The following is a 12,536-nucleotide window of genomic DNA, read 5'->3' on the forward strand; positions in this document are numbered from 1 at the left end:
AAAACCGATTCATAGTGTGTTAAAACATTTATATTTCTTTTTATTCAATCATCTTCTGGAAGAGAGAGACCTCTGCACAGCCCAAACGCCAGTTGCAGGATCTCTAACATTTTTAGCTCCACATATGTCTTATATGGTGTTATTTCTGTACTTTGCACATCACACAGTTTCAAACATTGCTTATATGGCAAAATTCCTCTTTTCTGTGTCTTATCTATTAATATGCCTGTGCACTAAAACTTCCTGTTTTTCAGTCTGGCTGAGCACTTAGTTTGTGAGTCAAAAGTGGCCTTGCTCTACAAGCCTTCATTATTAAAGTACATAAAACAATCTAATGAGCAGATACACATTAAAAATATCTCTCTATTTCTTAACATTAAATAATTTGTTTAAAGTTTTCTGTTCCTTTTAAATTTGGTCTTTTTAAAGATCCAAATGTTTACCTAAACCCTTGAAAGTATTTTAAAATATTCAGATGCTATTGTTTTTGTTGATAAATGCCAAGCACTTAAAAACATCTAAAGTTTGTGATTGCATAATAAGTTTTTGCACCTCATGAAATATTTTTTTTCAGTTTTTCTCCTCATGTAGTGCTTGTTTAGGTTCTTCATTTATCAAGTCTGGCACATTTTAATCTAAATTATTAAGTGTCAGAAAAATAATGAATAAAAAAAGGATTACTGATGATGATAAAAGAATATATTTATGGGTGACTACCTTGTGAATTATTATTGTTATGGCTGTTTCTGAATTTGTGTTGCTTTCAGTTTTTCTGGATGGTGTCTTTGTTGATTTTGTGTCACCTGAATAAATGTATAATATAATTTAAAAAAAGACACAACTACACGTTTTTGTGTTATAAATATAAGAAAAAAAAACATTGTGGTAAAAAGAAACTTAAAATCAGTCAAATATATGTTTATGTGATTTTATTCACATTAACCTCCTAGGACCTGGCATCCACATATGTGGACACCACATTTTGGGTTATTTAGAATAGAATTAGAATTCAATAGAATTCAACTTTATTGTCATTGCACATGCACAGGTACAGGGCAACGAAATGCAGTTTGCATCCATCCAGAAGTGCTTTAGTGATATAGATATATTACAATATATATTAGCAATAATATAGATAATGTGAGTATATTACAGAAATGGGTCTATTATGGTATGTTATAATGTACACTGTATGAAGTATGTTGTGAATATTCTATAACTATAAGTATGTACAGGCTGTAGTGAGTACAAGCTATGTACAGGCTATGAACAGGATATAAATATGAAAAACTATACAGAATATGAAATAAATAACTTTACAGAATCTGAGATATACAGCTATACAGAAATGGGAACTATGCAAATTGTAAACAGTTGTAGGGTTAAAGATTATCGAATGTACAGAATGATTATTTACACAGAGCTATACAGTAGTGCAGTTAAGATAAGTGAGGGTGTAGATAGTTTCTACAGAGGCTATATAAAGTGCTAGTGGTTGTGAGTGGTGGTTCAGTCCATGTTATTATTGTGTGTTTGAGGGTACAGTTGTCCATTGTGGGTGTGTGTATGTTCAGTCCATGAGTTTAACGTGGGTCAGATGTCAGGAGGCAGAGTTCAGGAGTCTGACAGCTGTGGGGAAGAAGCTGTTCCGGTACCTGGTGGTCTTAGTCCGGAGGCTCCTGTAGCGCCTCCCAGAGGGCAGGAGGGTGAAGAGTCCATGTGATGGGTGACTGGGGTCTTTGATGATTTTCCCAGCCCTTTTCAGACACCGCTTCCTGTAGATGTCTTTTATGGCAGGAAGTGGTGCTCCGGCGATGCGCTGGGCAGTTTTCACGACCCTCTGCAACGCCTTCCGGTCCGAGGCAGAGCAGTTCCCGTACCAGACTGTTATACAGTTGGTCAGGATGCTCTCGATGGTGCAGCGATAGAAGTTCACCAGGATGTCTGAGGACAGGTGGTTCTTCCTCAGAGTCCTCAAGAAGAAGAGGCGCTGGTGAGCCTTCTTGACCAGCTTGGAGCAGTTGGTCGTCCAGGTGAGATCCTCGGAGATGTGGACTCCCAGGAACTTGAAGCTGCTCACACGCTCCACAGCCGTCCCCTTAATGTGGATGGGTGGATGTGGGTCAGCATTCCTCCTGTAGTCCACAATGAGCTCCTTGGTCTTCTCGGTGTTAAGCAGCAGGTTGTTTCTGTCGCACCACTCAGCCAGACGATCCACCTCCTCCCTGTAGGCGGCCTCATCGTTGTCACTGATGAGGCCAATCACCGTGGTGTCATCTGCAAACTTAATGATGGTGTTGGAACCATCAGCAGGTCTGCAGTCGTGGGTGAAGAGGGAGTAGAGGAAAGGGCTCATCACACAGCCTTGTGGTACACCGGTGTTCATTGTGATGGTAGATGAGCAGTGGTTATCCAGCCGGACATGTTGGGGGCGGTTGGTCAGGAAGTCCAGTAACCATTTGCAGATGAGGGAACTGATGCCCAGGTCTGTCAGTTTCCTGATGAGTTGTGAGGGGTGGATTGTATTGAATGCTGAACTGAAGTCTATAAACAGCATCCTGGCGTAGGTGTTGTTGTTGTCCAGGTGTGAGAGGACAGAGTGCAGTGCGATGGAGACTGCATCCTCTGTGCTCCTGTTCTGGCGGTATGCGAATTGGTGGGGGTCCAGGGTGGGGGGGAGACAGGATTTGAAGTGTGCTAGGACCAGTCGCTCTAAGCACTTAGTGATGATGGGGGTGAGTGCTACTGGGCAGTAATCATTGAGGCAAGATGGGTTGGAGTTTTTGGGTATCGGGACGATGGAGGTGGATTTGAAGCAGGCCGGTACCACAGCGTGGGCCAAGGACAGATTGAATATGTCTGTGAGCACTCCTGCAAGCTCCCCAGAACACGCTCTGAGAACACGCCCGGGGATGCCATCAGGTCCTGCAGCCTTGTGGACATTGATCCTGCTCAGCACCGCTCCTACATCGGTGGGGGAGAGAGTCAGAGGTTGGTGGTCTGGCGTCATGTCTGCTTTGGTTGTGGTTGTGGGGTTCCCTCGCTCAAAACGAGCATAAAAGTTGTTGAGCTCGTTGAGGAAGGAGACATCAGAGGATGCGGGGGAGGGTTTGGTGGTCCTGTAGTCTGTGATGGTCTGGAGTCCTTGCCACATGCGTCGGGGGTTGGAGTTGGAGAAGTGTTCTTCTACCTTCTTTTTGTAATGGTGTTTGGCTTTTTTGATGCCCTTCTTTAGATTAGCCCTGGCTGTACTGTAGGCGTGTGCATCTCCTGACCTAAAGGCAGTGTTGCGGGCCTTCAGGAGGAGACGAACATCCCGGTTCATCCAAGGCTTCTGGTTGGGGTACATGGTGATCCGTTTCTGGGTGGTGACACTGTCTGTGGTTTTGGAGATGTAATCCAGTACAGATGAGGCGTACTGGTCCAGGTCTGTGTGGGTGAACATATTCCAGTCATTTAGACCAAAATACTCAATTTTGCTCTACAAGGGCCTGATATCCACTTACGAGGACATTATACCGTTACTGTTCTATCAAAATTTTAAACAAATCCTCATATTCGACTCTCATTTTCCTAGAAACAAAAATTAGGTAAAAAAAAAAAAATCTGGTAATTCGTTGTTTTTACATTCATCAGGTCCCAATATGCCCAAATATCAAAGAGAAATTAAAAATGCATGCCGTGAATGAGTTCGGGTCTTAGGAGGTTAAACAGTTGATCATAAACTCACCTGTTTCTTCACCTGTGGGCTGAGAAGTGAAGGTAAACAGCTGCACTTTTCCTGTTTTAGTGTCAGTCACTTCACATGCCAGTATGTTATATCTTGATGAGTAAAGAAAGTGTGACTCTGGAATGGACACCGTGGTGGAGAAACAGTGTGTGAAGTCACTGTTTGGTTGTTATTTTTGTCCACATCTTTACCTTTAATTTGCCACATCACTGTCTGATGACACTCTCCATGTGTCAGCACAGAGCAGTTTAGCGTCCCCTTAGCAATGTCCTTATGTTCAGTCACTGGTGAATATAATGAGAGAAAAATGGAAAAAAAAAAAAAGAACTATAAGGAGAGAAAAACAGAGTAAATCAGAAAAAATTATCCTAATCAATGCTATTAAGACAGTTTGAGCTGAAAACATTTTGATGTAAATACTCACAGGTAATAACAGCGACATGAACAAAAGACTGATGAACCAGAGTGTGTTTAGATGGTGTTTCTTTGACTTTGTATTGTTGACAGTAATAAAGACCAACATCCTCGACTGTGAGCTTCTTTATGAGCAGAGAACAGTTCACTGTAACACTCAGTCTGTCTGATTGAGTTTTGGCTTTTTCACCAATCTGTCCAAGTGTGATCAGCTCTACTGTTGTTGGTTTGTTTCTTGAAGCAAAGGTCCACGTAGTCCCATCACAGTTATTCTGCTCATTTATCACATTCAGACAAAGTAGAGTGACGTCATCTCCAACTTTCATAAACATGGATGTTTCATTTACAGATACTGTTGAGAAGATTAAAGAGAAATAGGAAAAATAAATTAGAATACAGCAGTTTTTACAGTCAGAGTGAAGATCATTTCAGACACAGGTTTATAAATATGTCCAATGCTCCTCTAAAACAACAGAGCATGCTCAGCTCTCTTATTTGCTGTAAAGGTTATTCATTGTAATAATCGCTAACCTGTAAAGGTTAATGATTATTCTAGTGATCTAACCTTATTAGTAAGGTTTGATCACTAGAGTCAAACCTTAGTTTTACTTCTGTTTAAAATGTTTCCTGTATTCTTACCTGCAATCTGAATCATCAGACATAAAAACGTTTGAATCCATCTGAATTCATCCATCGTGCTTCTCTGTCTCACTTCGTTCTTGTTCTTGATCTCGACTGTCACACCCTCTGAACTCTTGACTCTTTAAACTTGTTTCCTTGGAATAGTGAAGTGTCACTAATTCATCATAACTTGTGCAATTTCTGTTATTTTTGTTCTTTTTTTTTCTTTATTTAGATTGAACAACAAAAAGAAGAAAAGGAAATTATGAACAACCAATGACTTATATGTTCAGTATAAGAGGGAAAATATGACAGTATAAAACCTGTTTTATAGTTTGAACAATCTGTTGTGTTCTTTTACAGCCGTGTGAGGAGAGCAGGAGGGACGGCCCAGATATACTCAGACTGTCTTTAGGTATGTTATTGATAAATGTGAAACTGACAAAGAAGCACTTACAAACAACAACCTGTTAAAAAGTAGAACTGGACAATGGGTATATATATAGAGCAAATGAGACTAGTGGGAGGAGCTGAGGTTGGTGTAGCGGATGGCGCAAAACTTCAGGATCCACCTACACAGAGTAGGTAAGAGCATTGTGACTCATCAGTAACATGTGACACTGTCATGTAGCAATAACATCTCTTCATACAGTGAACGCTTTAAATTACTGGTATCAAAGTCTCCTAAACAGTGCTTGACCTCTGAACTGAGGTTTTACAACTCATGGTCTGTCCCACTGTTATCCAGATGCATCATCTAACATCTGTATGTTTTGTGAGTCTCATGCGTTCATATTTAGAAAACATATAAAAGAAGAAGTGGTTTGATTTCTGGGTGCAGTGTGTGATTTCACCATGTCCTCATCTGTAGGATTTAAACTCAGTCCATGAATAACAGGAAGAGTCCTGTTACATCTGGAAGAAAACAGTCTCTATCGAGGAAGTTAAGTTTTTGTTAACACCCACCTAGAGATGATTTGTTCAGATAGTTTAATGCCATTACTTAATATTAGCTATACATGATCATTATCTAGAGTTATTATCCTTGTTAATCTTTAGAAATGTCTTTCTGATGAGGCCAAGTTGAGGTATTTTCATCAGAATGTGGCAGCAAAAGCATCAGAGCTCTGGTGGTGTGACTCTATAATAACATGCAGACAATATCAAGAGCATAAATGGTTAACACTCTTAGTTATCTCCGACAGAGTTAAGACTAAGCTATACACCATGTTTGATAAATGTGCACATTTTATTGCCTTTATTTAATTATATTTTTGTATTGATTTAGCTTTTTAGAATACTACTACGAATATACTACTGTGTAAATTAGTTAACATCACCGTTTCGCTTGTGTTTGGGAGGCTTGTTCTGCCACTCAGATGTTTCTTTTTTCTAATGCTGTGTAAGATGCAGTTGAATTATATTTTTTCTTCATTAATGCCTCTGTTGGAGCTATGTGCCCTTTAGTAAATGCATTTTTTATATCACTAAATGATCAAGCCAGTCGCATATGTAGTTGGTGTGGTGATTCAGAAAGTGTCACAATCTTTAGATTGTAAAGAAATGTGTGGAAAATCATGACGTGTTTTGACCTGTGACGTAAGGTTTCGACACTCAATGTCTGTTCCACTATTTTATAATGTATATGCTCTATCATTTGCACTCTCTCACAATGAGTCACATACATTTATATTTAGAAAACACATAAAAGAAGAAGTGGTTTTAACACTGTGGGATCTCACCGAGTCCTGACTGATTTGAGGCTTCCACTTTGGTGGCCTCAGAATCTCGTCTCTGCTTTTTGCAGATGATGAAGTGTGAAGTGGCCAGAATGAGATTTAGCAACTCTAAGTCCGAGACCGTGGTTCTCCACTGGACAAGGGTGGAGTGCCCACTCCAGGTCAGGGACAAGTTGCTGCCAAGTGGAGGAATTTAAGTACCTTGAGGTCTTGAGGACAGTGGGCAGAAGACTGACAGACAGATCTACAGTTGTTAGTAAACAACAGATATCAGAAACACAATCTTTTGATACCTGATGTTATAATAATGATAAATAATAATGTCAGTTTCAAATGAAAACTTAACATAGACATATGAAGCATTTTTAACATAATAATATCTTTAAAATATAGCTGCATCTGTGTCTTTAGAGACATAACTAAAACAAAAATTGGATTTTTTTTCTGCAATCACAAAAGAGATGTTGATACAGTCTGCATTAAGCTTTTGTGCGATCAGAACATTCGATTTTCAGCAGATCTGGTTATTTACTTGATTTGAGTTGTTGTTTTTTTGATGCATTTATAAATTTTCACTCCAATTTCCCAACCTGACTGAGCATTTGTGCTGCTAAAGCTCTGACAGCTCAAATGCTCATTCTGGTCCCTCAAACGCCAAGAAAAGCCTTAGATGTTCATATTCATGCTGCTGTATTTCAGAGCTATTTTGGAGGTACAAAGCAAACCTACACTATATTACAAATGTGGTTTAAATGTTTTGGCTAATCAATGTAATGAAGTAAGACCTTAGTAGCACAAAATACGTCCATAAAGAAAGCAAATGGATTACAGAACAGAGACAGATCTTTATTTTATTGCTATTTTAGCTACAGAGAACTGAATGGTTTTTTGGATACATGTAGATATTGATACTTGCTTTAAGTTATGGAAAAATACTGGTTCAGCTTTATACAATGAAATGTTTACAATGTCTTGAGAGACAAACAGAGAAAGAGACATTTATTTACACAGTTGTGTGCTAACCTAAAAAAGGAAACATAAACATGAATATCTGGTGTAATAATTGTGTTCTCTGTTCACCCAGTCGTCTTTTAGAGATTCTGAGCAGTTCATAGTCATGTAAAAGTAGCAACGAAACCAACTGTATTTTCATAAACATTGTAAAAAACGATAATTTTTTAATTTAGGTGTTGTTTCTTTGGTTGGGGGGGGCACGGGTTGCCTGTGGGGGTTTCAGCTCGGCACTCTTCCAATAACCAGCATTTTATTAAATCTCTTGGAAACATTAAGCTCAACATCCATGAAAACAACATTAAGACAACCTTGTGAAGCAATCTAACTACAAACAGCAATAACTTAATTAGCATGTTGCTATCACACTGCCTCAAGTCAAAACCAAAATGTCCTTTTCATTAAATAAGAGTCCTTTTTTCGACTGCTTCACTAAATACGAGTCCTTTCTCCAACTGCGTGAGCTATGTGATTGCAACATTGACAGTAGAATAGAGGTTGCTGGGATCAGCAGTGGATGCAGAGGATGGAGCATTCACCATGCTGTAGGTCACAGCATCGCCTTCACCATCACGATGAACCTAAAAAACAAAAGGAATTTGTATGATACATAAACTAACATGAATAAGTTAATAACGTTGAAGTCCTCAGTGCCTTATTTTGCAATTTTAATGAAAGTAATCTGAAGCCTATCAAAAATGTAATAGCTTCTTCCTCTGCACATACTCAACATTAACCATATTAGACAGTCTTTGCCAGCTTACCTGGGTTTTACTGTTGCTATTCTTGGTGTAGCTGATGGTGGCATAGGAAACTTCAGGCTCCACCTACACAATGAAAAAAAAACAGCAGAACATGCTGTCACCTCACTAATATGTGTGATGCTGTGTCACGTAATAATAACAACTCTTCATCTGCTGAACACTTCAAAACTCTTTAACTAGCTTCAAAGTCATATGAGGTGGCATATTGTGGTGACCTGCTCTACCTCCTGAGCTACAGGAGGTAGAGCAGGTCACCTGTTGATTGTAAGGTTGGTGGTTTGATCCCTGGCTCCTCCAGTCTGCATGCCAAGTATCTTTGGGCAAGATACTAACCCCAAGTTGCTCTCTGATGTATCCATCGGAGTATGAATGTGTAAGAATGTAGTTAGGAAGCACTCAGTTTAGAGAATGCATGGGTGTGAATGTGGTATGTTGTATAGAGCACTTTGAGTACTCTGGGAGAGTAAAAAAGCGCTATATAAGAATCAGTCCATGTAAACTGTCTCAAAATGTTATTTTTGCATTAAAACTGCTGTTCAGTGTTGAAACTGCTGTTCAGTTGCATCATCTTACTTCCTTATCCTTTCTATAGCTCCAACGTTTCTTATGCATTTATATTTAGAGAAAACATTAAAGACAAAGTGGTTTACACTTTGCTCTGGGTGTAGTGTGTGATCTCACCAAGTCCTGAATGGTTTGAGGAGCAGATTGAGTCTCTGTGGGCTTCAAACTCAGTCCCTGAAAAAGAAGCCATAGTCCAGTTACATCTGGAGGAAAACTGTCTCTGTGAAGCTAGTTTAGCTCGAGGTTTAGGCACCTCAATGATAAGCTGACATATTGCTTATTTAATGTCAGTTGAACAAACACTTAATTATGTATATTAAAACTCACAGCATTTTCATACATCTGTGTTTTGTTTCCTGAAAAGACAAAAATATTCACTGTAAAACTCCACATTTGTCAAACCCTCTTGATCTATAAAAGTTTTATCTGTAAATGTTCTCACCTTTATTTTTCTTCCATCTGATGACAAACACAGCTGTTATTACCAATATAACCAAACCAACAGCTCCAGTGATGTACAATGAAAGAGCTGAAATAAAAAGTATATAATGAAACATAAAAACATATTTGGATGAAAGTTCTTACAAATGTTTGAAAAACTTTTCATGCAGCTTAATTGCATACAAAATGCAGTTAAAGTGACATGCTATATATGCACAATAACTTGATGAGAGTTGATGAGAAAAACATGAACTGCATGAAGGTTTAAATTCAGACGTGACTTTATAGGCAGAAACTGTCCGACTACATAAATACATCTCCACTACATCACATCTCCAATGACTACAAAGATATTCAGAAGTGAATCAATCACTGAACTGCAAAAATCAATCATTTTCTGCTTCCTGTAAGATAAGAGGCTTATTTTGGATGTCTCTAATGTAATGGAACAAAATGGAAAATAAATATTTAAAAACAAAAGTTTAAAAGTCTTCTTAAAGCTCCAAACAAACAGATATTTTTGATGAATGTAGTCAGCTTAATCATCAGAATCTAACCTGTTATGGAAGGACTACTTTTTGTTATTGTGGTTGTTCCTGATGTTGTGTCGCTTTCAGATTTACTGTTCATTTTTGTTGTTGTTTTTGGGTCAACTGAATAAATGAAAAAATAGGGGAAAAACATGTTCAAAATTTGTTTCATAGTGTGCTTTATATGTTTTATATAGAACAACATTTTTTCTGCTTAAAATGTTACATTTTTCTATCACATAAATATTTAAGGTGATTTTAGTCATTTTAAACATTTGATCAGGATCTCACCTGTTTCCTCACCTGAGGGCTGTGAGCTAAACACCTGTACTCTTCCTGTTTCAGTATCAGTCACCTCACACTTGAGTATTTCATCCCTTGATGAGTATAAATAATTATACTTCATAACAGACACAGTAGTGGAGCAGTGAGTCTGTGAAATCACTATTTCTTTGTTCTCTTTGTCCACATCTTGACCTTTAAGCAGCCACTTCAATGTGTGATGACACTGTCCATTTCTCACCACAGAGCAGCTTAACGTCACATTCTCAATGTCCTTATGTTCAGTCACTGGCAACGATGGAGACAAAGACAGCTCAAATTAGTCAAGTTATCTTAATAACTATGATTGTTGTCATGTTTGAGAACAGTATGAAAATATTTTGATGTAAATACTCACAGGTAATAACAGAGAGATCAACCAACGACTGATGAACCAGAGTGTCCTCAGCTCGTGTTTTTCCTAGTTTGTATTGTTGACAGGAATAAAGACCAACATCCTCGACTGTGAGCTTCTTTATAAGCAGAGAACCGTTCACTGTAACACTCAGTCTGTCTGATTTAGTTTTGACTTTTTCACTAATCTGTCCAAGTGTGATCAGCTCTACTGTTGGTTTGCTTGGTGAAGCAAAGGTCCACGTAGTCCCATCACAGTTATTCTGCTCATCTATCACATTCAGACAAGGCAGAATGACGTCATCTCCAACTTTCATAAACATGGATGTTTCATTTACAGATACTGTTGAGAAGATTAAAGAGAAATGTGAAAAATAAATTAGAATAAAGAATTTTTTACAGTCAGACTGAAGATCATTTTAGGTACATTTCTAAATAGAGAATGCTCAGCTGTCTTGTTTACTGTAAAGTTAGTGTTGGCAATAATACTGATAACATTTATTTTAACTGCTATTTAAATGTTTCCTGTATTCTTACCTGCGATCTGAATCATCAGCATCCGACATAAAAACATTTGAATCCATCTGAATTCACCCATCGTGCTTCTCTGTCTCACTTCGTTCTTGTTCTCACTCTCGACTGTCACACCCTCTGAACTGATGAGTACTTAAAACTTTTGTACTTCCTGTCAGTAGTGAGATTTCACTTCCTCAGCAAAATGTCTTTAGTTCTCTTTTTTCCTGAAGTCTACATTTCATAAATGAGTATCTCACTCTTTGTATGAAATTCATGGTGTAATTTTTTTTATACAAAGTGATGTTATATTTATATTTAGCAGATGCTCATTGTGTCCATTCCCACAGTGTATTTATAATAATGATGTGTATGGCACATCATTGTTATAAAGATTTTTTGGTGAACGTGAGAAATGTATTTCTTCAACAGTTAAAAGGTCAAACTCCTTAAACCCAATAAAATTTGACTTTTGATGTCTGAGAGATTATTTTAGTTTATAAAACAGAGCAGATAAGATGATTTAGTCAACTGAAATCTTCCTTGTTTTTAATCTTAAGTAATTGCTTCCTGATGAAGTCAAGAGGAAGTGTTTTCTTCAAAAAGTGGCAGCAACAACATTATCAGAGCTCTTCAGGTTTGACTCTATAATAACAACTAGATAAACAAAAGAAACATAAATTGTTCAAATACAGAGGAGATGTGACTAAATTATTAAATTATTATTTCTAACAGAATTAAGGTTGAGCCGTATTGCCAGTATATGTGCTCATTTTATTGTGTTTTTTTATTGTGTTTGAGTGTTTGTTTGTTTTCTAGCTTCTGAACTTTACTGAGCTCTGATGAGTTTAATTTACATCATTTCTTGCTTTTGTGAGGTTTGTGAGAGGTTTACTGAGATGTTTTTGTTCTGTCTGAAAATAAATCAAGTTAATTTGCAAAGTAAAGTATCATAGTCAATAATAAAGAGAATAATGATGCAGACTTGACAGGAGAAGGGAGTGAAAGATGGATTCATGCAGCGGCTGCAGTGATATGTATACTGTACTGGTCCGTCGTGGTGAAGAGAGAGCTGAGCGTAAAAGCGAAGCTGTCAATTTACGGGTCGATCTACGTCCTAACCCTCACCTATGGTCATGAGCTGTGGGTAGTGACCAAAAGAACAAGATCACGGATACAAGAGACGGAAATTATCTTCCTCTGAAGGGTGGCTGGCATCTCCCTTAGAGATAGAGTGAGGAGTTCGTCCGGGAGGGGCTCAGAGTAGAGCCGCAGCTCCTCCACATTGAAAGGAGACAGTAGAGGTGGTTTTGGCGCTTGAAAAGGATGACTCCTGGCTCAGGTGTTCTGGGCATGTCCCACCGGGAAGAGGCCGAAGGGGCAGACCCAAGACACGCTGGAGAGATTACATCTCTCTGGACAAGCTGGAGGAGGTGGCCCAGGAGAGGGAGGTCTGAGCATCTCTGCTTAGGCTGTTACACAACCCTGCCCTGAATAAGCAGAAGAAGATGTATGTATGGATGGACTTCATTCA

At 38.4% G+C, this 12,536-nt stretch overlaps 2 protein-coding genes across 2 annotated transcripts in view; both read right to left on the reverse strand.

The window, feature by feature from the left end:
• Positions 1-4,889, reverse strand: part of LOC120725576 — an 87,164-nt gene extending 82,275 nt beyond the window's left edge. The window contains exon 1 of the mRNA XM_040018609.1: positions 4,784-4,889. Within this exon, the coding sequence (XP_039874543.1) occupies positions 4,784-4,838 (55 nt within the window). The 5' untranslated portion in view covers positions 4,839-4,889. The remainder of the gene's footprint in view (positions 1-4,783) is intronic.
• A 2,368-nt stretch (positions 4,890-7,257) lies between these two features.
• LOC120725573 lies at positions 7,258-11,139 on the reverse strand. The gene is made up of 9 exons (XM_040018604.1): positions 11,027-11,139; positions 10,494-10,832; positions 10,106-10,384; positions 9,842-9,937; positions 9,286-9,372; positions 9,171-9,199; positions 8,961-9,017; positions 8,280-8,342; positions 7,258-8,096 (listed from the first exon to the last, which is right to left on the reverse strand). Exons 1-9 carry the CDS (start codon positions 11,085-11,087, stop codon positions 7,980-7,982), a joined length of 1,128 nt encoding a protein of 375 aa, XP_039874538.1. The 5' UTR covers positions 11,088-11,139; the 3' UTR covers positions 7,258-7,979.
• Between the last annotated feature and the right edge of the window lie 1,397 nt (positions 11,140-12,536).

The sequence above is a fragment of the Simochromis diagramma genome, unplaced genomic scaffold, assembly GCF_900408965.1.
Source record: "Simochromis diagramma unplaced genomic scaffold, fSimDia1.1 OVJJ01000802.1, whole genome shotgun sequence".
Classification (NCBI taxonomy): domain Eukaryota; kingdom Metazoa; phylum Chordata; class Actinopteri; order Cichliformes; family Cichlidae; genus Simochromis; species Simochromis diagramma.